Raw genomic sequence first — 26,969 nt, 5'->3', positions numbered from 1 at the left:
TGTTATATCCTGACACAGTAGGATGGGCCACTGACATGTTATATCCTGACACGGTAGGGTGGGCCACTAACATGTTATATCCTGACAAAGTAGGATTGGCAACTAACATGTTATATCCTGACAAGGTAGTGTGGGCCACTGACATGTTATATCCTGACACGGTATGATGGACCACTAACATGTTATATCCTGACACAGTAGGATGGGCCACTGACATGTTATATCCTGACACGGTAGGGTGGGCCACTAACATGTTATATCCTGACAAAGTAGGGTTGGCCACTTACATGTTATATCCTGACACGGTAGGATGGGACACTAACATGTTATATACTGCCACGGTAGGATGGGCCACTAACATGTTATATCCTGACACAGTAGGATGGGCCACTAACATGTTATATCCTAACACGGTAGGATGGACCACTGACATGTTATATCCTGACACGGTAGGATTAGCCACTAACATGTTATATCCTGACACGGTAGGGTTGGTTACTAACATGTTATATCCTGACACGGTAGGGTGGGTCACTAACATGTTATATCCTGACACAGTAGGGTTGGCCACTTACATGTTATATCTTGACAAGTAGGATGGGCCACTGACATGTTATATCCTTAGAAGGTAGGATGGGCCACTAACATGTTATATCCTGACACGGTAGGATGGGCCACTGACATGTTATATCCTGACACGGTAGGATGGACCACTAACATGTTATACCCTGACAAGTAGGGTGGACCACTAACATGTTATACCCTGACAAGTAGGATGGGTCACTAACATGTTATATCCTGACAAGTAGGGTGGACCACTAACATGTTATATCCTGACACGGTAGGATTGGCAACTAACATGTTATATCCTGACAAGGTAGTGTGGGCCACTGACATGTTATATCCTGACACGGTATGATGGACCACTAACATGTTATATCCTGACACGGTAGGATTGGCAACTAACATGTTATATCCTGACAAGGTAGTGTGGGTCACTAACATGTTATATCCTGACAAGTAGGGTGGACCACTAACATGTTATATCCTGACACGGTAGGATTGGCAACTAACATGTTATATCCTGACAAGGTAGTGTGGGCCGCTGACATGTTATATCCTGACATGGTAGGATGGGACACTAACATGTTATATCCTGACACGGAAGGATGGGACACTAACATGTTATATCCTGACACGGTAGGATGGGCCACTAACATGTTATATCCTGACACGGTAGGATGGGTCACTAACATGTTATATCCTGACACAGTAGGGTTGGCCACTTACATTTCATATCCTGTCAAGTAGGATGGGCCACTGACATGTTATACCCTGACACGGTAGGATGGGCCACTGACATGTTATATCCTGACACGGTAGGATGGACCACTAACATGTTATACCCTGACAAGTAGGGTGGGCCACTAACATGTTATATCCTGACACGGTAGGATAGGCCACTGACATGTTATATCCTGACAAGTAGGGTGGGCCACTAACATGTTATATCCTGACACGGTAGGAAAGGCCACTGACATGTTATATCCTGACAAGTAGGGTGGGCCACTAACATGTTATATCCTGACACGGTAGGATGGGCCATTAACATGTTATATCCTGACACGTTAGGGTGGGCCACTGACATGTTATATCCTGACACGGTAGGATGGGTCACTAACATGTTATATCCTGACACGGTAGGGTGGGCCACTTACATGTTATATCTTGACACGGTAGGGTGGACCACTTACATGTTATATCTTGACACGGTAGGATGGGCCGCTAACATGTTATATCCTGACACGGTAGGGTGGGCCACTTACATGTTATATCCTGACACGGTAGGGTGGGCCACTAACATGTTATATCCTGACACGGTAGGGTGGGCCACTTACATGTTATATCCTGACACGGTAGGGTGGGCCACTTACATGTTATATCCTGACACGGTAGGATGGGTCACTAACATGTTATATCCTGACACGGTAGGATGGACCACTAACATGTTATATCCTGACATGGTAGGATGGGTCACTTACATGTTATATCCTGACACGGTAGGATGGGCCACTAACATGTTATATCCTAACACGGTAGGATGGGTCACTAACATGTTATATTCTAACACGGTAGGGTGGACCACTAACATATTATATCTTGACACGGTAGGGTGGGCCACTTACATGTTATATCCTGACACGGTAGGGTGGATCACTAGCATGTTATATCTTGACAAGGTAGGATGGACCACTAACATGTTATATCCTGACAAGGTAGGATGGGTCACTGACATGTTATATCCTGACACGGTAGGATGGGCCACTAATATGTTATATCCTGATACGGTAGGGTGGGCCACTAACATGTTATATCCTGACACGGTAGGGTGGGCCACTTACATGTTATATCTTGACACGGTAGGGTGGATCACTAGCATGTTATATCCTGACAAGGTAGGATTGGCCACTAACATGTTATATGCTGACACGGTAGGATTGGCCACTAACATGTTATATCCTGACACGGTAGGGTGGGCCACTAACATGTTATATCTTAACACGGTAGGGTGGGCCACTTACATGTTATATCCTTACACGGTAGGATTGGCCACTAACATGTTATATACTGACACGGTAGGATTGGCCACTAACATGTTATATCCTGACACGGTAGGATGGACCACTAACATGCTATATCCTGACACGGTAGGGTGGGCCACTAACATGCTATATCCTGACACGGTAGGATGGGCCAATTACATGCTATATCCTGACACGGTAGGATTGGCCACTAACATTTTATATCCTGACACAGTAGGATGGGCTTCCAACATTTTACATATTGACCCGGTAGGATGGGCCACTAACACGTTATATCCTAACACGTTAGGGTAGCCAAGTGTCATGATATAACCTTGAGACGGAGAGTTCGCGCTGTAACCTGTTTTATTATCACTTATTGGTGCTAATCTTGTCGAAATTTTATTCGTATCATTTGTATATATGATTAATAAAGTTTAATCTGATGATGATTTATCAAATATTTAAAATGATACGAATAAAATCTCGACAAGATTAGCACCAATAAGTGGACGATATACAAATGCCTTCTAAATACTTGTCACAATATTATAATTATATAGAAGCGTGTCTGTTCTCAGTGTTAATCAAATACATACTATGATATGATATGATATGATATGATAAACAATGGATGCAGGCAATATACATCTATATCCATATCTCAATTATTCAATAAAATGTAAGTGTTTCTTCAGGAAATTGTGTTATAACCCACCAAATGGTTGTATTTTAGTTCAAGGTCATTCCATTGGATATCAAGGTTGATTCCAAAGTCTTTTATCGTTGGAGAAACAACAACACGTTCGGAAAGACTGTTCCAGATGTCCACGATTCTAACACTGAATGAATGTTTTCAACCTCGCTCTTGCAGTATTTCTTCTTAATCTTCAGGATTGTTTTTATTCGGTTTGATTTTTCAATTTTAAAAAATCCATTTGTGACCCTGTGGTCGGGCTCCTTGTATTTTTCTTGACTTTCTTAGTTAGAGGAATACATCCAATGTTTCTCTTCTTCCATTGTCTCTATTGTGGAATATATTTATCCATACATGTGTGAAACAGTTCCAAAAAGTTATTGTACATTGTGTTTACGTCCCCTTTCAGAATCCCGCCACAACTAATAATGTTCAAATCTTTTGCCAACTCAAGTTTCTGACTATAATAGATAAATTTGTACTTCAGAACAAAGTGATCCGTGTGGCCGAGTGGACTTTCGTGTACTATATATTTTACCATTTGCGTTAGTAATTATTAAATCAAGTACAGTTGGTTCACATCCTATCCTCATTCTAGTGTAGTTCCTTACATGTTGTGTTAAATAATTGTTTCTTAACCACTCTACAAAATGTTCACTTTCCTAGTCATTACTTAGTGAATATGAATTCCAGTTTATTTTGGGGAAATTAGAATCACCCATGATACATTGACAGTAGTATTTAGTAGAAATAGTTGAAGTGGAATTTATCAGATTATATTTTTTTTCTCAATAATTTGCTTATCGGTATTAGGACTTTTATATACTGAAACGAAAAAGAAACGCAACATGGAAAATTGTGATTAATTTTGTATTAAATATACATATCTGTATAAAAATCGCGGAAATAAACATGCACCCTGCCTAACACCCATACCAATCTTCAAAATCACCCAAGTGTGACTAGAGACCTATGCACTTCCGGCGCGGTAAAAACATCAAAAACCGTGCCTGTACAAACATATGCGTTCTTTTTTCATTCAAACCAGTATCAATTCATCACTAACATTGAGCCACATCATCGCCAATACTTTTGCAAACAATAATTCCTTTAACAATTATGCCACGGTTATCAAAGGTTGATAGAGGACGTGCTATAGCGATGCTTCTGGCAGGGAACACGCAACTTCACGTCGCTCGACAATTCAGAGTTCACAAATTGACTATTAGTCGATTAGTTTCACGTCTTAACGCAACAGGAAGAGTCGATGACCAGCCGAGATCAGGACGTCCACGCGTAACGTCGCGACGTCAAGACCGGGTTCTTAGGTTGGCACACCTGCGTAACAGGAGATTACGGCCGCTGAAACGGCAAGGAATACGATTGGTAATCATAACCGTCGAATTCATCCCCAAACAGTGATCAACAGACTGCGTGAGGCTAAGTTGCGTGCAAGGCGACAGTACGTTGGTTTACCAATAACACCGCAACGTCGAGCACGTCGTATGCAATGGGCAACGGCACATATGCCCAGACGTTTTCCTATGAGACGTTGGAGGTCTATGCTCTTCACCGATGAATCTCGATTCACGTTATTTCGAGCAGATGGCCGTCAACGTGTGTACCGGCGTCGAGGCGAACGTTTTGCTGACGCCTGTGTTTTGGAACACGACCGATTTGGGGGTGGATCAGTTATGGTTTGGGCGGGAATCTCCCATGGTTTGAAGACGCCTTTGGTGATAGTCAATGGGAATTTAACGGCCGTACGCTATCGGGATGAGATCCTTAGGCCCCATGTTGTGCCGTTTGTTAGGCAGCATCATCTAACCTTTCAGCAAGATAACGCGAGACCACACGTTGCAAGAGTCTGTAGAGACTTTCTTGCGACACAGAACATTGTTCCTATAGATTGGCCTCCATATAGCCCCGACCTGTCCCCAATCGAGCATTTGTGGGATGAATTAGACAGAAGAATTCGAAATCGCCGTAACCCCCCAAATACCCTCCCTCAGTTAGCAAATGCACTCGTCCAAGAATGGAATAACATTCCAATACGGAAAGTCAATGCCCTGATGAACTCAATGCAACAAAGAATTAGAGATGTGATAACTGTTCGAGGAGGACACACACGATATTAGGGCACGGTTCCAAAAGTGCTGCCATTTCAACTTGGATTCACGTAGGGTACTACCAATCATGACCTTCTAGCAAAGTGACCTGTTCTTAAAAATCTCTAAACATTTAAAGGATGTTACATCAATATTCAATATTAACTATTACATATGAAATTTAAACATAATGCTCACAAGTATTATTTTATTAAACCTACAATTTGAAGTTGCGTTTCTTTTTCGTTTCAGTATATATACAACCAATTAAAAGACAGTCGTTTGCAGAGAGTTTGATCTTGGCCAAAAATACTTTCCGTAAATGAATAACCCATATTTACTTCGGTAGCTTTGCGCTTTTTTTTCTTACGTAAATTGCTACCCTGCGATGATAAGAAGTTTTATTTAGAAATCGATCGAATCCTTCTATGGAGAGTCAGCCCTACCAGGCAAAAATCTGCTGTTTTGGGGATATGTTATTCCAATTATATCTATACTTTTTTCAGATTTAATTATTGTTTTAAGCTCTTCTTATTTGTTTAAAAGACTATCCGCGTTGGTATAAAAGCACACGTAGTGTTCTACTAGGCTTAATTTCTTGTCGTAATGATAAGAACATTTGGGATTTTTTTTTTAGATCTAGACTATCATGACGTTATGTCGTATATATGTGGAGTCTCCGGTTCTCTTGGTCCAATGCGTTCATAATTGTCCATATTTTGCGACTCATTGGCTGTGGGTTGTCCACTCGACAGTTCGTCGATAACATCATAAGGCCCGTCTAAAACGAAATGGAAAAGTTACAATAGAACAAACGGGTAAATCAAATGTACTTAAATTTCTATTTGCTTTTTTTTTTAATTGCGATAAAAATTGCTTTGTAATAAAATATATAGCCTGTACAACCTCTATCTGTTCGTCGCCCCTGCGACAGGGACATGTCCGCTGTTGAGCTCGTTGTGTCTCGCTGAATCCTTGACTGATGCCTTCTTGCCTGTACAATCAAAACGATGATCAGCGCAACAATTACTATTCCACTTCCGATGCCGATCCCAATTGCAACAACATTGACGTCATCTTTCTCACCCGGTAAGTAAACAACTACAATATGAGGTATATTAAATTAAGATCGATGTCGTAATTCACGAAATAAAATTTGAAAAAATGAATAGATGCCAATGCAAGTGACGGCTGTTCTTCATAAATATACAAAATATTTGAAACATATAAGGGACCTCATCGGGAACATGCTAGTTCATCGTGTACTCAAGTCGATAGTAGGATAATCCTATATAGTCAAAAAAATACTTTCTCGGACGATTTAGTAACATCGTATAACGTCGACATCCAATGAAAGTTTTACTTTAATCAAAGTGACTAAGTAAGCCCATTAATGGTCAAAAGCATATCGATTTTTAAATCCTTCTCGTTGGTGAACATGATCCCTGTAATTACATTATAAACTCGAGGGCACTTATTTCAAGACATTCCACTAATATCCTGACTAGGAAGTTTATTAAGCAAATGATAAAATAGTCAGTTTTATATCGACTACGTTTTACAATACCATATTTTCCTTGGATGCGAGCCTTAATTATTTTTTATGGAATTATTATGATGTCTTTTGTAGTGATGAGGGTGGACACAGTGGCGAACTATGGAATGCTCTGGTGACAATATAGTACCTGTGCATCGACCGTCCTCTTGCATACACATTCGGTCCTTGCAGTTAGATGGACAACCCTTAGAACAGTTGGTTCCATGGAATCCCGTCTCACATTCTTAAAGTAGACAAAAAGTGCCACATATCAGAATCATCTAATGATAAGTGTTGTGTGAGTTAAACAAAATATTAGAAAAATAATAGATTCATCTCCATTACTGTTATGGCTTGGGAAATCAGTTTTGTATTACCATTGGAGCTCTAAAAGAATGTATGTTTCTCTTGGTGTGTTATAAGTATAACTAGAATTATTTGAGTAGCACTGTACCTGTACATCGACCACTCGCCATGTCACATAGGTTGTGCCTACAGTTGGACGGACAAATCCGATCACATTGATCACCATGGTATCCAGCTTCACATTCTACAACAACAACATGTTGCAATGAAATACTAACAGTTTTGCTTTCATGAAACGATCTGGTTTGTAATAGCACGTTTTCCAGCCTTGAAGAATAAAAGAAGCTTTTAAGCTATTGAGCAAATATTTGTTTATCTGATATATCGAGGATATTGAATGGTTTCCCGTATCCATATATCTATATTTTATTATTTTTTTCTAAATATAGATATTTTACACGGGTGCGAATCGAAACAATATTGTGAAATAAACGAATTGAAACAGACACGTACACAGAGAGTGTTTTGTTGTTTGTTTTTAGTGCATACACTTATATATAAAACACTTTCTCGCCGTTATTGCGACTTTTAATTACGAAAGAACGTCTAGAAATCTCATATTAAAAATGTCTTTATTGCTCAATATACACAGGACGTAGTCTCTTGGATGTTTCGATACAATACTACAATACAAATTTATTCAATGTTTAGTTGCAATTAATGCATCTGAAAACAATGGGTGAAAGAGAAAGTTCAAGTCCAGATTCGAACAACCCTAATTTAAATATTCGCAAAACCATTAATTATTTCAGTTCGTAAGGTAAATGAAGATTGTGATCTAACCGGATACCAATTATGTTTGGAAATTGGAATTTTGAGTAGCCGATCTTAACGCAAAAGGGAAATGATAACGACGATGACGTATTGTAATATCATGACCTTAATGATGCCGGAGGCGAGGCAAAAACAAAAAAATGATTAGTGTATTAAATATGAACTTTCGTTTTATAATTTGCAATGGGCGACTTGTTGTGATAGCGCAGATGACATCGTGGTTTGGTGGTATATTTCATGTGAGGTGATAATAACAGAAAGATGAAAACCAACAGCTAAGGTCAAAACACAATTTCATGAATTTCAAAACTAAGCAATGAACAGGGATAATGCATAGTTGAAATTAAGGATTGATATGTTGGTAGCCTTGTATTGAAGGAGGTACTCAATGCTGTTCTTTTTAAGCCCTACTATTCTCTGACTATATCGGGCCTTATTTCAAAGGACTGGGCTTATTTTGTAAGTTTATTTCGGCGAGGTAGCACTCTAAAGTAAACAAGACAAGCAGCCTCTTCTAAAATGGACAAAATCGATGAAGGAACAGTGATCCTTTATTTGCATCAAAAACGTTTTACACCTAAGGATATCCATGAGCAACACTAGGGAAATATTCAGTGAAAAGGTGGGTGGTGGAATTAAAGAGCGGTCGACAGAGCCTTGAAGTTGAGCTCCGTCCTTGAAGGTCTGTCAAAGTTGTAACCTCAGAAATGGTCAATAAACGAGACAGACATACGAGTCACAGAAAGATATAAAGCCATTTCACAGGAAAGACTTCGGCATTCCATTATGACCGAAGAGCTTGCAATGAGAAAGCTTTCGGCCGGTTGGGTACCAAGACTTCTGAAAGTTGAAGCACATCAGGTGTACATTATCGCGTGCTAATATTAACCTTTATGAAGAAGATCCTATCAACTTTCTACAGAGATTTGTCACTATAGATGAAACATGGGTCCATCATTTTATCCCAGAGGCCAATCAACAATCTTTGGCTTTTTAAAACTATGTTATCGTTTAAAGGGAAATACAATTATTGTCATTTTTGTCAATTAAAATAAATTTCTTTTTTTCGTAAATGATGTTTGATTTTGCTCTGATCATAAGTGATATGTTTCATGAAATGAGATTAATTTCGAAACCATACAAACAAACATTTAAGAATGCTGCAAAAATATTGATATATTTATATATCAAAAGATGGGCATTTGCATGAATGAGCTGAGCAAGGTTTGCTGTCATGAGATGTGTTTAGTGGAAATGATTGTTATTTTGCAAAATTGATCCCGATAAATCGAATGAAGAATTGTATTTCAGAATAAAAATTATAACACGATGCAAGTACTTCAGCTCACTTAAGCAATTTCCAGATCCACTGTCACATGAATTTCCGGCGCATTTTATCGGGCACAGAATGCAATGTGATTTGAATACAAGGTAAACATAATTGTAAAATATTTGACATTTTCGAGACGGTATAAATACGACACCAGTTTCACATCTTCCCGTTTCATAAAAGATATATGGCTGACGTATGTTATGACCATAGTCTTTGTTAGACTTTACCACGTGGACCGGATGTTTGATGAAATATGTAACGGGAAGAGGTTATGTAAGATTTACGTACCACATGTACCAGATGTAGGATCACACAGGTTTCCAAGGCAGTTTGTGCAATTGTTATTGCAGTTTCCATACCCATACATCCCAAATGGACAACCTAAAATAAATTTTGAGACATTGAGACACTATAACCATTTAGAGTTCATGCATCATTGCCGAGTATTGATTTTTAACATGAATTCGAGATAGGTCATTAGGTGCAATTTTAAGGAAATTGGTATTTTCCATATATGGATTAGACCCTTTCCTTGATGCATCTAGGCCATCCTGTTACAGCAATCCAAAAACGGATCAATGTCTAGTGATCATGTCAATGTCAGAACCTCCGGGCCTGTAAAGCGGTCTACCCTCTTGGTTACTGAAGCAGATAGGCATGTACAGTGTATCATGTATGTCTTGCTAGAAAATGAACACATAACTTTAAACGTCAACGAGTTAATTGTATATATTAAGATCATAACTCGTGTGCCGATATAAGAGGTAACAATGGCTCTGCGGCGAAGATATAGACCTTTCGATACTAAAACAAATATATAACATCGTAATTATAATGCATGCATTATATCACATAAGTGTACATGTATATAAAAGCACGTGTTGTCATTAATCGTCCATTTATCGAGAGATATATGTTATTTATATCTCAGCATACGTAAGATTTTAGCGTAGACGAAATGACCTGTCGATATAGATCTATGATCCCGTGAACCTCATATCATTCTACATAGGCTTCAACGGTCACGTCACAGCTAAAAATCCAATACATGGCGTGTTATACCAAGGATATTCACATATGCGAAAAATACCTCTTAGAGTGTTCTATCAGGAAAATCGAGTTAAAATAAGAACGTGTTGAAAAAAAAATAACAAAACATGACGTGATTAGTCATCACTTAGATTGTCATGAACGAAGTACAAGAGCCCACGAATCATCTTGAAAAGTGCATGATGCAATGTAACCAAGTGATTCAGGTATTTGATTCTGGTGTTTACAAAGGTCCCTTTCTTTTGACAGCAGCTCTGTGAGTGATTCTGGTGTATACAAAGATCCCTTTTAAAAACAGCTCTGTAAGTGATTCTGGTGTATACAAAGGTCCCTTTTGACAACAGCTCTTTCTAGTATTGAATACGCATAATATAAAGCGCACATTTGCTGATTGGCATATTGGCTCGTGACAATGGTCCTTTCGCTTAACTTTATTTCTTAAGAATATTGATCATGAAAGAAATTAATCTAAAATGAGTGTAGTAAAATATTCCGAAATATTTTTACTTTTTTGTAGAGACTGTTAACAACTAACAACATTTTTAACTACTGTACAGACATTTATAGATAGTTAACAGTGATGAAAATACAGGTGTTTCGAAATATTGGCCTGCTATGTCATGTTCATAAGTATAAGGCTGAAATACATAAGATGTAATCCCCAAATTGTTCAGTAGCTATATGTTCGTTGGGAAAAGAAGGTTCCAGCTGTTAACTGTATGCATAATCCTTGATTTTCAATATTGACCTACATATTAAAATGAAATGTATATTCATAACTTTGACAAAAAATACCCCCAAGCTTGAAGACACATTACAGCATACTAAACATACTGGTAAGTAATATGTATGTTGTGGTGGTTTTTGTTGTACAGTGATCGTATTTGCAACTACCGGGTATGACCATATGGAAAAATGGATTCTTTTTATAAAACTTGGAAAAAAAGTAAAATATATTAGCAAATGCATCAATGACATCTCCAGTTCAATATCGTGATAGATTTGTGTTTACTCACCATTAACGTATACTTCACAAAGTTCCAAATAAGCTTGATCCGAGTACCACGTGTAGGCTTTTACCCGCCGATCACTGTAGATGGTCACATACCGGGCGACACCTTGACACGTTACGGACTGTGTCGCGGACATTGATGCTAGGTTAGCAGTGGTGTCCTTGTAACACGGTTCTCCTGATGTCCAGTCGGATGTGTTAGACAGGTATATCTCAAATCCAGCTAGTCGGTGCAAAGCTCTCTCATCTGCAATTAACAGATCAAGTATGTAACTATTTAATTTCAATTAATTTTTTATCATCATCGACAACAACTACAATGCAATATTTGATTATTAAAAGTAACATTGGTTTACTTTGTTTAACGTCATATTAAAAGCCAGGGTCATTTAAGCAAATGCCACTTTTTGAGAAATCCGGAGTATCCGGAGAAAAAAACACCGGCCTATGGTCAGTACCAAGCAACTGCCCCACGGGTGGTCCCCAATTTCACGCACTCACATTATTGTAGACAATACTATGAGTATTTGACATGCCTATGTCATATTTATTGGGTCGCTCTTTAATCAAATTTATAAGTACACATATTTGATCAATTTCAGTTTTGCAGTTTTGCCCTAATGTGAATAGAGATTGAATAAAAATACAAGAAAGTAAAAGAATAAACGTATGATGTTCATTTTTCATTTTGCAGATGTTCCTTTAATGAGAACTGTCTAAGTTGCATGGTGTTTATTCGATCATGAAAGGGAGAGGAGTGAGGCGTTCAAAGTTGGATTCTATATGCAGTACCATAAGTTCCTCAGGCACACCGTTATCGTGGTGGGAATCATGGGACAAATAAGGGACTGTCGTCGTCGCATTTGGAGGACGTTGTGACGAAAGTTGCAGATAAGGTTACCCCATGCATTTTTGAAACTGTATCATGTCATAGAGCCAGCTACAGCCGCTGAACCAGAAGACAGTTTTTGTTGAGCCATGGTAGTAATTCTACCCAAAACATGAATTATCCCTCGCAGTTGGTTGTGTCTGATCATAATGCGGATTACAGACGTTAATTCAGATTTAGGTCACATCATCTCTCAACAAATAAAACAACAAATAGTCGACAAAGAATTTGTTGATTTAAGTCAAATGCTATTTAAGCTCTCTCTGGTAAAAAGTCAAAAAAAAACATTCTTGCATTGATCATTTGTGAAAATCAAAATCAAGTTCCCAGAAAAAAGTCAACATAGACATGCGGACTGATACCTTCATAGTATATAGTTCAATATATACCTCTGTCAATTCCGGAAAAAATATCTTGTTTGTTAAAATACATGCATATTGTTTGCTTATGTTCCATACGTGTTGTAGGTCTTAGATGGAAATGCTGTGATGACCAGTTCAGGCTTAAGAAGGCCAGAATTTGCTAAAGATACAAACTAGATGCAGGTAGGGTGACAGGACCCTTTGATGATCTCCAATTGCCTACTCTAAAATTGTCTCCAATTAGGTTTTGGTCTTTATTGGTTATTGTAGTTTCCCTGAGAGACAGTGGGTAGACAGAGATGATTTTCAGCATCTTAGCATATCTTTATATTGAGTTCAAAGCTGCAGAACAAAAAGATCTTATTGTACACTGAGAATGAAGGACTTGTTTTGAACAAGAAAACATCTATGTAAGATAGAGTTATGAAACTTATCCGTCCATTTTTCCTAAGTGTATGGTGCACAACATTTAGTTTAAGAACTGTTCATATTTCGGGTAAGTTGAACTCAATTGGGTTGGAAGCTTGTCCTCATGAATTCATTAACCAATGTTCACGCTTGCACAGTAAGGCCCACTGGGGTTTTATATCTGTCACGCCGACAATGCTTCAGTAACTCATTATCAATTTTCAGCTTTTATGTAAAAGTCTTTTGCTGCATTAGGGGTGCCTTTAAGTGGTTACAGAGTTGGGCGGGTGCATTTGCTTCAATACATTCTAATAATGGTCAGGTTGTTTAGCTTTCTAAAATTTTGCTTATGTGCTAGGTATGCATGTTTGATAATGGTGTGGTATATTTGCTGAACTTTGAGATACGCCAAATCGCCCGAATTGTTTGTCCAAGTCGGCTCCCTATCATATTTGCTACAATTTGTAGGTTTTTGTGGGGTTTGACCTACACTCTCAGCCTGGTCTCAGTAGTTTTGCACTAGAAATTTGGCATTTTTTTTATTGGTAGGCTGCTTGTTGCCTGGCTCCCTTGTGACATAATTTCTTTCCTGGCGAGGGGCATTTTCGTATGCTAATTTTATTGGCCAGACTTTCTTTTTGCATTCTGTTGTGGCGGTGGCATCTCTTTAATTCATCACACAAAATGTGGAGACATTGCAAACACCATAGCGACTTTTTTCAGAGAAACGGAGATGCGTTGTAAATTTCATTTGTGTCTAACAGTGATGGTCCCGTTTCGTTGATCAACACATTTTACTTAAACATAGAGAGATGTGCTGTGATATATGCGCCTGCCAGGTGATTAGATAACATTTTATCTCTTTATTTTATAGTCATTTATTGATAGTTATTTATAAACAATTTTACATATCCATAGATGTTTATTTCATTGCTGAAATTGTGTTGGAGGAGTACATATCAAGACGAAAAATGCGTTACGTTTAGTTACGTTAGGGCTGAAGCTCGTATTAAAAATTCAAATCAAGTCGCCCAGGCCTCCCCTTGTCTAGTAACCTACACGTTAGCCCTAGGGACTCTAAATATAACATAATATGATTGTTGTTTTAATCCAATTATAACGAAATAGAAAGATCTACTGACATACATATTATTTGAATATATCTTTTAAATATTATAAATTAACTTCTCCTTTCATTTTGTTAAAGACCAATATGTAATTATTATCAAAGAGCCGAGAGGTATGATAGGTAAGTTTTTACAAGTTGTGTCAATAACCTAAGAGGAGTGTTTCCGAGATAATTGTTGAATAGAGTCCCCGCCCCTTCTACAGTTACCGTAGATACAGGAGTGGCAAATTCGTAATAAGAATAAATTATCTCCATAGTTTGTCACTTGTCCTTGGAATGATATATACTCCTGGTACCCTTTCTGCCATCCGCCATCGAATAGGCAGCGAGGTAGTCATTGCATAGCATATCTAAACATCACTCATGCCCTGTGTATCGAGTTTAACATTCATCTCCAAAGAAAACTAGCCGCAATCATAGTACTCTAGTATATTAATACCAGGTTTGTACGACCAGTATAATGCCAAGCGCGACAACAGCATAGAGTCATTGCAAAAATAAAAACAGAAAAACAAAACATAACCTTTCAGGTAATATGTTACATATTTTGCGATTATTATATTTTACGTAGAATGTAATGCTTGGATTTGTACTACAACCATAGAACTCTTCCAACAGCAAAAAAGAAAAGAACAGTATGTGGTGCAATAACTGTTATGAAAGTGATTGATTAAATGTTAAAATAAACAAAATAATGTTAGTTAAAATGGGAATAAAAGATATATATAAAAATATAAAAGATAGGATAACGTGCCATTATTATCGGTAATTTTGAACAGTTCCTTCAGAAAAAATATCTATTACCTCGAGTCACTGAGATGGACAAACAATACAACAAACATCTTCATCGCAATTTCTGGGCGTGTTCTAGTCATTGCTCAGGCTGTATTTTCCCACTTCCCTTCCTTATCGATTCAGTTGTAACAGTTCTGATTCACTATGCGTATTTAACAATCATTAACATTTTAACAATCAGTAGCATTTAATGCTTAGAATGTGGTAAAATTACGAAACTTAGATACACGGAACAGCTGTGTAAATCATAATTCGAAATCCAATGTGCCTATTACTTGTTCACATTTGCATATATTGTTAACTTTCTTGTACAGTATAATGCTTATATACCGAGGCAAATGGCGATAATCTAATGCATTATTGCCAATTGTATGTACGGACTTTGTTAAGATATGGGATTATGTACAATTGTTGAAAGCTTTGACAGCTCGAAGAAATAATGTTACTGTTATGCCTAGTTAATGGCTTTTAAAAGTATTTCCTCTTTTAGAAAAGAAATACCATTCTGATACAAAATGCTTGACATCACTATATTATAGCACTTGACTCATCTACATTGCTGAGCGAAATTCAATTCAGTTTCTGAAAATGTATCAATGTTATTCAAGCCAAACCTGGCAATAAGTTGCTTTGTAGTATTGACATATCTCCTATTGGTTACGTGTATCGGGTGGTGAATTGTTACTATAGACCTGGTCAATGTGATGTTGCTTATTTTTCCACGCCTTTTTAATGTTCTTTTAGTGTTGCAACATTTTTTTAACATTTACTCCTATTTATTCCTGCTGACAATTTTGCATATAATTTCATAAGATACCCTATATTGTAAAAAAAATGTCTTAGAGGTGTACCGATAACTCTGGGTGTTGTCAATATTATCTCATTCGGGCGCTGAAAAGGTGTTTCCTCATCCTCCAGGCAAAGCCTCAGATACCGTCGGTATGTAGGGTATGGTGAACCACCATTTTTATTTGGTTTGTCTGTCATTATGTTACGTCTATCACGGTTTTTTTTATTTTCTACATTTCCTTGATAGCTCGTTCCACACTGTTGATTGATCACTCGTGGTATTCACAACGGCTAAGTGGTCTGTATGCGCTGTTCTTCCCTCCACATCGTTTGTGTAGAATCTAAAATTTGTTGTTCACATATTTCCAAACTGATTAACCTTTTTTAAGATACGTGTTGTTGTCTAACTTGCTCTTGGTGACTTGAACACTTGCATTTTCGATATTTCTTTTTTCTTTTTATTTTCATTATGGTTGATTTCTTATTATTTCCTATGGATATCATGTTTACGCAACTGTGTGTTTCAATGATAGCTAAGCAATTTGGACCAATGTATATTGTTCCGCACTGCGGTAGCCGGTTTTAATAAAATGATTTATTATCTAGTTATGCTAATAACTAAACAAAGGTTTTATCTATAAGTAATTGCCATGTGTAAACGTATTCTATGCTATTTACCTGACCACACTGTGAAATATAGCAACATTGTCTGAACATATTAACATAGAATTGCCTTACCTCTGTATATTATTCCCACGTTTTCTATGACTGACATTTGTTGTAGATCTACCTGCCACCAGGCCTCTTTTTGTCCCAACGCTGTGTGTGTACAGCAGCCGTCAGTTATACGTTGTAATGTACATCCGTCTACGACTTTAGAGCTGACCCAGTTATTGCCGAAGTCAGAACTTTGGGTTGTGAATTTTTCGTGAGCAAGATTTTCTGAAACAGCGCAATAGGGTTGATGTCATATATTTAATGTAATCCAATCGGTGTTTAAATAATTTTACAATGGGTGTTTCTACACAAACCGCATTTGTATGAATATAAATATATTTATATTAACTAGATTTGATCGAGATCAAAATACGGGATTTCCATCTAGGAAAAGATCGCAGACATGTTTTTTTTTTGTTCTGACGGACGCTTTTGTACGTTTAACCTACGTTTTCTCTTCGTTTTCTCTTCACTTCCCTTCTCTAACCGATCATTTGACTTGTGTCTGCGACCTTGCATACCTTTTGTAGCCAGTCAGTCATGAAATATATATGCCAATTATCAAGTCTGTAGGTGTCAGAGTATTGGAAGAAAAAAACATTTAAATATTAATTTTAGGATAATTGGAATTTTGGCGGGAAAATGTGTTTTTCAAAGTGCCGTTTCTGCGTTATTTTTGACTATTTGACCTTTAAATGTTGCAAACAACTTCAAAGGATCATTTTCTTCTATAAATGATCAAAATCAACCGTTTTTAAGAGAATTTGGAACTTTCGATTTTTTATCATTTGACCTCCGTGACCTTGAACAAAGGTCAAGGTCAATGTAAAGCAATCTGCTTTGTAGGCACTCATTCATGCTATCGATGTGCCAAATAGCAAATTTGTATTTGTAAAGATAAAGGAGATGAATGGAATAAAGCGCTATTCGGGGATTTTTGAATTTTGGCGGGAAAATTAACATTTTTCGAAGTGTGATTTCTGCGCTATTTTTCATCGCACGACCATACAACTTGCATATTTCGTTTCAGTGAATCATGCTCTTTGATAGAATATCTCATTTTGAATTTTTGATTTTTGACCTTGATTTGACCTCGTGCTTAGACCTTGACATTGACATATTTTCTGATAACATGTAACTGTGAAAAGTTAGCCCTGACCATGACTTACAAGATACACTGAACGTGCAAGAAATGAAACAAACGGACAAAAAACCTGATTCAAAAAGAATTTTTTTAGATTTGATTTTTTTTGATTGTTTGACCTTGAATGAAGGTCAAGATCAATGAAAAGTAATAGGCTATGTAGCCACTCGTATATATTATTGTTGTACCAAAAATCAAGTCTGTAAGTGTATATATGACGGAGAAGAAGCATTCTAAGTACATTTTTGCCTGATTTTTGAATTTTGGCATGTTTAATCGTGGACCCCTTTTGTTCATTATATACATTAATGATATAACAGATAATATAGAAAGCCTTTCAAAACTTTTCGAGGATGATACTTCTCTTTTATGCTCTGATAAATCTCCGCAGGTTATTGAACAGAAAATAAATAATGATCTTTTAAATATTCAATCGTGGGCAAGTAAATGGTTGGTCATGTTCAATCCTGCAAAAACTGAAGCGTTGTTTATCTCTAATACAGAACTGGATCATATTATCGAAATAAATTTTAACAATATAAATATTGAATTTGTAGACTACCATAAGCATCTAGGAGTATATATAGATTCTAATTGTAAGTGGAGCAGTCATATACAACATATTTATAAAACAGTAGCGAAGCAATTAGGTGTCCTCCGTAAATTGAAATATATCCTAAATAGAAGAACATTAAATATAATATATAGATCCTTTATTCTCCCTGTTTTAGAATATTGTTGTTAACTTTGGGACGGTTGTTCGATTGCTGACGCCGACAGTTTAGAAAAATTACAGCTAGAAGCTTGCCGAATTATCACTGGTCTACCTTCATATACAAGCAGAAAATCCCTGTATGCTGAAACGGGATGGGAACCTTTATCACAACGGCGTTCCCGTCGAAAACTCCAATTGTTCTTTAAGATACACAATAACATTACTCCTGAATATCTAAATACTCTACTCCCGCCCATTGTTTCTGATCATTCTGAACATAATCTTCGCAATGCAGAAAACTATACCTTGCCTAAGAACAGATTGGAATCTTCTAACCTATCTTTTTTCCCCCTCAACAATTAGACAGTGTAATCAATTACCCTTAGATATTCGGCATTTGCCATTCGTAATACAGACCTACCACAGGTAAGGTACCAAATTTGTTTTTATGTGGTAAACGTAAAACTAATATCTACATACACGGTTAAGAAATCGGGCCAGTGCATTAAGAAATCATTTATTTAGAGCCAACCTTATTACTGATCAACGGTGTCATTGTGGCTTTCCTACTGAAAATACCCATCACTTTTTCTTTGATTGTAATACTTATGCGGAAAAAGAATTACATTATTCCGCCATCTAAACCGCTATATTCCTCTCAACGTAAATCTACTTCTTTTTGGAGACACGACTCTTTCTGAGCAAGAAAACGAATTGATTTTTCCCCTTCTCCCCCCCCCCCCTCTCTCTCTCTCTCTCTCTCTCTCTCTCTCTCTCTCTCTCTCTCTCTCTCTCTCTCTCTCTCTCTCTCATGATGTTTCTCCACGTGTGACTATATGGTAGTGTGAGATAATGTATTTTAGTATTGTAAATAAGCCATCTTGAATTTTGTAAATATATACAGTTTTATTGTAAGGAAAGGGCTTTGTATAAGTTGAAAAACTTGTGCCCGATCCAATTGTTTAAAGGCAATAAAATATGTTTAAATCAAAATTAAATTTGTTTGTCGGGTTTATTACTCCGTAAAAAGCTAGGTTCATTTTGAAGCGGGGTGTCCTTTTATTAGTAGTTGATGACAATAATGAGAGAAGAGAGAAAGAGAGAGAGAAGAGAGAGAGAGAGAAAGAGATTCATTTGATTCCCCATAAATTCAAGCACTATTTGATAAGAATCGGGATGCGAAAATGTGCTTTTTTAGAACAACTAGCAAATTCCATTTTCTCATACTGCCGTATAAGTCGCCTTTAAGAATTATGGGTAGAATTTCCAATAAACCTAAGGACAGTGATAAGTATTCCCCATATATAGGCATATTAAGACAGAAAGCTAAGTATACATTCCCATTCAAACAAAGGTTGACAATATTTAACATCACCCCATCCCCCAAACAAACAAGAATGTGTATATGCCGGAAAAAACATGTCGTTATCTCCTTCGCGCATTGGCCTAGACGTGAACAGTGGGCTGGGAAAGCCCAGATGAGGAATTCCTTCCTGTTTGCACCACGCGGATTACTTAGTACGCATTTTATTTTTTATATGAACGTATGTTTTTGTTTTCCGAATCTTTAGCTCTTCATTATCGTATCAATGAAGTACCTAATCCAAACGTTAATACCTAAAATTAATCCACACAAACATCAGCAAATTGTAACTTAAAGCTTACGAAAAGTGGTCATGGTGTCGAATGTTCAAGCTAAGTTATGTGCATATACACACATATGACGTGCGGAAAAGCTCACAATGTTTTATTTTAAGCACTCTGACACACTAATGTGTGTTACAAGAGATCACATAGAATTAATAAATATACTGCATAGTTGCATAGTTTCAAAGAAAAGCAGCCAGGCCGGGAACATAGAATTACTTAATGCTTTGTCAAGCTTTTATATAAAACATGATAAACAATCCTTGTATTTTTTCTAAACAAAACAATTTAATTTGTCTTGAATAAGTACATTCATATCTTGGTATGTATTTCTCTCTTCGGTGTTAAAATGAACACGTCTCCATTGTAGGAGTTACATTAATTACAGGTTCGCCATTGTCGAGGAAAACCTAGCGATCTTCCCGTTTCTACAGGTAAATGTATATTGGACGATACATTAACTACTGCTAAAATACTATCATTATAGATTTCAGTGTTATTGGGTATCTTCCTGGTCCATCATAAACAGTAAAATATGTTTACGTTTTATCAAATGAAGTATATGTTTACATAGCTGCAGATGGATTTGTTTTTCGGTAAGATATATACACTTCAAATATTAGACATAATAGTTTAAGGTAAACACTAAACACCTCTACTGTTTCCTATGTTAACAGTTAACTTGCAAGTATTTATTCCAGTAGTATTCAAATTCACTGAAAGCTGGTTATAAACCAACTGGTGTTTCTGATAACAGGATGGTATCATTGTTATATGATACAATGCACAGCTTTAGATATACTCCAATATTTTCAATACGATGAATGTCTATTGTTTGAGGACAGTTAACATTTTTCTCATCAAGATTGGTTTATTTAAGGATAGATTGTCAATTTTGTTGCTTGCATGGACTGATGAAGGGAAGTGAACCTCGTGCAAATGGTACATGAACTGCTTCGCAGTTCACTTCATTTGATTAAGTTTTTAATTTTGTTGACGTAAATATAAGGATTGATTGTCAATTTTGTTGCTTGCATGGACTGATGAAGGGAAGTGAACCTCGTGCAAATGGTACATGAACTGAACGAGGTTCACTTCCCTTCATCAGTCCATGCAAGCAACAAAATTGACAATCAATCCTTATATTTACGTAAACAAAATCAAAAACTTCGCCACCAGATTGCAAAATTCGATCACAACGTTGTGACGTAAGTATGTCATTTTGTAACATTGTTATACGTATCGTACTTGTGTGCACAGTAGTGGAACAGCAGACAGTCAGCTATTATCGTCGCCAAGGCAACACAAAATATAGTCCCATATACGTTTTGATTATTACGATGTTGATACACATAAATACGATATTTTCAAGGTAAAATATTCATTTATAACAAATATTTATGATATTGTATAATAAAAACTTAGCAATACCCATATCAATACGAATTTAAAGTGCAGAGTTGACAGTATAGTATGTGTGTGATTTGGTCACTCGAGACACAGGGACTCGGTTAAAAAAATGAGCACAAGGTTAACGTGACGACAGCTGTTCAGTGAAATATCACAACATTAAAATTCAGAGTTTATACTCTCTAAGGCCTTGAAAAATGTATTTTGTAAGGTTTTATAATTTGAGTGAATGTTGGATTTTTAGTCTTTCGATTATTTATGGATTTCATATGTTACTCAAAATTTAACGCCGAAACCCTGTGACCGTATGTGATGCAGTCTAATGGCCGGGATATTCAGAGCTCCAGAAAAAGTGTAATAATGTGGATTTTAGTCGCAGGTTAGCTGATGATGTACATTGTGCTCTTGAAATATTGGATTCAATTGTCGTACTGGCGTTTTGGAATGTAAATTTTGATAATAGTAAGTAACGAAACATTGATTTGAAAATCGCGGTATTCGACAGCTGGAAACTTGTGTCCTCCATATGTTTAGATTGAGTCAAATTACGACAATAATGTGTCCCTGTGCTCGATGTAGCAGTCTGTTTTGTGTTGTTAAATAGTGTTAAAATTGAGGTTTATTTTCTGTGACCACTAAAATGGTATCAAGCATGGCATTCGAGATACAGCTAACGTTAGACCTACTGCGTTACGTAGGTCATGAGCGCGGTGCTATCGGGAGTGTCAGTGTTTTGTCATATCCTGTTTGCTAAACATTATACTGGCATTTTATTAGCACATAAAGCGGCTATTCCACTTGCGTTTATATACGTTTATAATAATGATACACAATTCACAAAATGAAAGCGCATTCAAGTCTGAGGCGGTACAGAACTCGATCGCCATTGTAAACTCAGTGAATGTATTCACACGCCGGCAAGAAAGTGATTCGTCTCTCAGAACAGAAGCACGCGACCCATTATCTTCAACGGGAATTGAAGTGATCTGAGTTAACTAGGTTCATTGAGGCGGAGCGAAGTGAAAATGTAAATATTTATCATTGTAATTATTTGGAAACGAAAATAGTGATGTTTTTACTCCGTTTTAATCCGATTTTATCATTGAACCAATCCGACTGTTCATGTCCATTTTTAGCATTATACTTATCCTTATTGTTCTATAGTCATTAACATATGATCTTAAAACAACCATCTGTAATTGCTTATCTTTTAACAATGCAGCGTGTTATATTTCTGGCAGATAAGAGTCTGTCACGATGATTTCTTATGCGCAATTATGTTTGAACTTGTGACATTTGACAATGTATATTCAGTTTGAGGTAAACATTTCATGAAAAAATATGATATTGAATTGCTTAAAATACGGCATATAGGGACCACAGAACCAAATCAAAAATAGATTGTGGGTTTTCCCCGTTTGGGTAGAAGATTTAATAGGAAGGTGAATGCATCGGGGCCTACTGATTGGATATTTAGGTGAGAGAAGTTTCCAAAGTTTTAATATGTGGGCTGGGCAATACATGTAGATGTAAAATATATAGAAAAAAAGTTGTTTTTTTGCTAGCCTGTTTTTGTCAGGGGGAGTTAAGTAAGTGTGTATTTTGTTGTAAATTTAGATGATTTTTTGGTGCTGAACTCAATACAAGATGGTGGCCCCCATATAAAAAAAGTTCAAATTGGTAGAATTTTTTATCATAGAGGTTTCCGAGATGACATACTTCAAAATTATGGCTACTGGACCAGTGTTGAAAACTCCATTTAAGTAGTACAGTGATAAACGTTCACATTACCGTCTATGGGAAATCATTTAGTTCCGTGGTCCCTATAAAACAACATTAAATGGGATAACTTGGATGATCGAGAATGCTCTAAATGTGTACAAATGAATGAGCAAATGACGTCGGCATTGAGGCCACATACACGACAAAACCACAGTAATGGATGCGGCTGTTAGACATCTATATGGTACCCCATAAGGTAATATGGCTGCCACGCAACCTTTTTTCCAGCTTGCCAAGCATCATTCTGTGTATAGTTTTGTATACAATCTAGTAGTCATGCAAATATCGCCTTATCCTGACAAAATGTCCTCACACATAAAGATCAAAGCTTCCGAGACATATTAAGTTTAACTAAGCTATATAATCTGAATCAGCTTATATCGAGAATAAGTGTCATTCAGAGATACAGATAAGCATAGAGATATTGTTATCAGAAGTAAAACGTGAAGTCAAAATATACAGTACAAAGCTTGAGGGTGCTTATTTCGATCGTGCTATCCCGGGAGAGAGAATCAGTAAAGTTGATCAGGAACGTGGAGGTTTACGGGAGGATAATTGCCTACTGAAATACAAGATGAAGGACAAGTGTTTTGATTAGAAATATCCCATTGTGATGAAGATAGAGAGGCCGTTGTCAAGGAACTCGGTAAGACAGAACTCGGTAAGACAGAACTCGGTATTCAGCTTGTCCACCGGCTAAGGAGGAAATAAAAGACTTGCTTCATTTATTCCATCCGGTTTTCAAAGAAGCCAATAGACAAGGAAGGGACACTCTCCTGCTAGGCGGTAGCTTTACGGTGACCATAATAGCACGCATCAACCGAAGGTCGCGAACAGCCACGCCCCCGAGTGATCAACATAATTTCCGTGATACTTGTCAAGTGCCAAACTCTCCTAGTGCGTGTAACCCCATGCATTAAGCGCGCGGAAGGAGGTAAATCTTTTGACCATGGTAACTTGTCATGATTAAAAACACTTAAAGACACTATCACTATTTACTATGATAATTTGGATCATTTACAATTATCTTCTGATTATGACTCTGATGTACAATGTAGTCCAAATGCAGATGCAAATGTGGTAGTATAGAAATTATTTTCAAGGAAAAATATCGAGTCAGTTATGACTTTTCCTATAATTATAGAATTATCCCCAAATGGTTACAAGGTCACCATAATAGGTTATTTTAATGTTAAAGCCGTGCTAGAGATTATTCGTTCATTAGGCTATACTCATAACTCATAATTTTGAAAATTTTAAATTGTATATTGTTGTTATATGCAGGTCTAGCCAGTTTACATGGAAAGTTGATTATAAGAGAAATTAACTTCAATGGTCAGATTGGAAATGACGTGCGAATAGGAAACTACACAAACGATCAAACTTACGATTTTCCTAAGTACGACTTGCCTGTTTTACTAAAGCGTTCGTAAGTTTTCGTCGTAAATTTAACTTAGGAAGATTCGTAAGTTGCGATCTCAACTCTCGTGTGTTGGAGGTAAGTTTCTTCTTAGTAACGACGCCTTGCAAGCGCAATGCGTAGTTTCAGTTTGGCCTTCGTCGATTTTTGGCACCGTCATTGACGTCTGCTACCGACAGTCGTGCCATGGGCGTGAAGCGGTTAAAAACTAACTGGTCAGAGCGTGAGTGTCTCGCCCTTTCAAATGCCATATCCTCTCAAAACAGAGAACCATCGCCATCTATTACATCGGAAAGCAAGCACTTTGGGCTGACAATTCAATTTGTACTGTAGGAGATTTAACGTAGCTTAAGGTTACGACACAAATCGTAACTTAAGAAATTTAGTTAAACTCACCACATGTTTTTAAATAATATATTTGGTCCATTGTCCAAATAAGAATGTTTAACTATTGTATATTTAATGATGCATGTATTTGTAATGGTAAATGTTATGAAAATGTACATTCTGAAAACGAATGAACATGGTCTTGTAAAACATATAATTGATGACTAAATAGGCAACATAAATATAATTTATGATAATCTAATAATCTAATAAACAAAATACGATATAAGCAAGAACTAAATGACTAGCATTGCAAATTAAATAAATGACGTTATATTTACCCTATAGAAGAATAGATACAAATTATACAATAGTCATCGTCAGATGCATGGTCGATCGCACAACACTACCCTATACTAGCGCAATGTAGTGAAATCCGTGGACATCCGACGATGTATTGTATAATACATTAACACATGATAAGTCTATTATGATCTCAAAACATCTGTCGTTGCTATGTTAAGAAAACAATGATTTAATGTTGTCAACATTATCTATCAAGTGTACCCTTTGTTCTTACCTGACGCCTTCACTGTTGTTGCGATGGTCAGTACTGACCAGATGACAACCAATATGTACTTGTTAAACTCCATGTTGTCCGGATACGACGCCAGAGACTGTTTGTGTCCTTACATCAAACAGGAAGTGCACAGTTTAAAAAGGTTTAGTCAGTGTCTGTACCACCTCCTTGCTGCATCGGATCGCGATGATACGATGTGATGAGTAATAATTGGGTCGACATATATATACATTGAATAGTGCACGTGACTTTGAAGGGCAATCATATTGGAGACCTATATATATTTTTTACAATTTAAGTGTAATACATAAAGATCTCTGATAGCTGTGTCTCCTCATATAGGTTTGAATGTGCTACAAAATGAAATAAGGATCAGCATTGTTCCGTAATGAACTGTAAACATAATGGGCATTGCTTTTATGAATTAATACTTACTACTCGATGAGTGAATTTGGTTTGGTTTGTTTTTGTTTAACGTCCTATTAACAGCCAGGGTCATTTAAGGACGTGCCAGGTTTTGGAGGTGGAGGAAAGCCGGAGTACCCGGAGAAAAACCACCGACCTACGGTCAGTACCTGGCAACTGCCCCACGTAGGTTTCGAACTCGCAACCCAGAGGTGGAGGGCTAGTGTTAAAGTGTCGGGACAACTTAACCACTCGGCCACCGCGGCCCCCCGATGAGTGAATGTCACTGACATGATAATATCTAACTAGAGCAAGTTGTGTAACTTTTGAACAGAACCATCAACTATGAATATGGATTATACATTTAAAGCTAATTTGTTTAACCAGTTAATATGGCGAAGAGGTCATGATAAACCATGTTTTTGGATTAAGAGGATATCTTTATAATACGCTATTAATTGTATGTTTAAAGTGGATATTCAATTTCACTTGTTTGTAGTGCTATGACATATCTACCTGTACTTACCAGCAAAACTAGCATGTACCAGGTGACTGTAATAGATAACAGAGAAATATAATGGTCTTCTGTATTTACGGTGTATTTAATCCTCTGCATAAACAAATACGATTTGTCCCAAAATTATTTCACTAAAAAGTTCAGTTTAAGGACAAACGGGAAAAAATCGTGAATATTAGAAAAAAAATGGTTATTGATTAAGAGGTCGGTCTGTCGAACTCAAACAGCTTTAAGTTTCACCCCTTTTGCCATAAAAAAATATGCATGTCAAAAGTATTCATATACATATATGTATATAAAATATTCATTTATATACAACCTGTAAAAGGGCACCACTTCAATCCAATACTCGAGAGGGATATGATCAATGCCATGGTCAGAGCAGCAATGACTACTCCACTTCAAACGTCTATTCCGATCGCAGCGTCACTAGGCGTATAAATAACTTCAAAATATGTCATATTGATTATATTT

The 26,969-nt window shown here is 36.9% G+C and overlaps 1 protein-coding gene across 2 annotated transcripts; it reads right to left on the bottom strand.

Moving 5' to 3' along the window:
• Positions 1–5,645: 5,645 nt before the first annotated feature.
• On the bottom strand, positions 5,646–26,039 carry LOC117325561 (cell death abnormality protein 1-like). 2 transcript variants are annotated; one of them, XM_033881872.1, is made up of 8 exons: positions 25,574–26,034; positions 16,570–16,773; positions 11,464–11,706; positions 9,686–9,778; positions 7,379–7,474; positions 7,073–7,168; positions 6,294–6,488; positions 5,646–6,168 (listed from the first exon to the last, which is right to left on the bottom strand). In XM_033881872.1, the coding sequence occupies exons 1-8, from the start codon at positions 25,644–25,646 to the stop codon at positions 6,035–6,037; spliced, it is 1,134 nt and encodes a 377-aa protein (XP_033737763.1). In that variant the 5' UTR covers positions 25,647–26,034; the 3' UTR covers positions 5,646–6,034. The 2 variants fall into 2 exon arrangements, with proteins under 2 accessions (XP_033737763.1, XP_033737764.1); XM_033881873.1 differs by having other exon boundaries at positions 6,054–6,168; positions 6,294–6,381; positions 25,574–26,039.
• Positions 26,040–26,969: the final 930 nt, after the last annotated feature.

Source organism: Pecten maximus, chromosome 4 (assembly GCF_902652985.1).
Source record: "Pecten maximus chromosome 4, xPecMax1.1, whole genome shotgun sequence".
Lineage (NCBI taxonomy): Eukaryota > Metazoa > Mollusca > Bivalvia > Pectinida > Pectinidae > Pecten > Pecten maximus.
Note: the sequence above shows the minus strand (reverse complement) of the source record. Positions and strands in the feature narration are given on the sequence as shown.

Excerpts from the sequence above, each read along its gene's own strand:
- LOC117325561 (XM_033881872.1), bottom strand. The coding sequence starts at position 25,646 with ATGGAGTTTAACAAGTACATATTGGTTGTCATCTGGTCAGTACTGACC. Across the intron at positions 16,774-25,573 it reads AACAACAGTGAAGGCGTCAG|AAAATCTTGCTCACGAAAAA; the intron begins GTAAGAACAAAG and ends GCGCTGTTTCAG. Across the intron at positions 11,707-16,569 it reads CGTGGGAATAATATACAGAG|ATGAGAGAGCTTTGCACCGA; the intron begins GTAAGGCAATTC and ends TGTTAATTGCAG.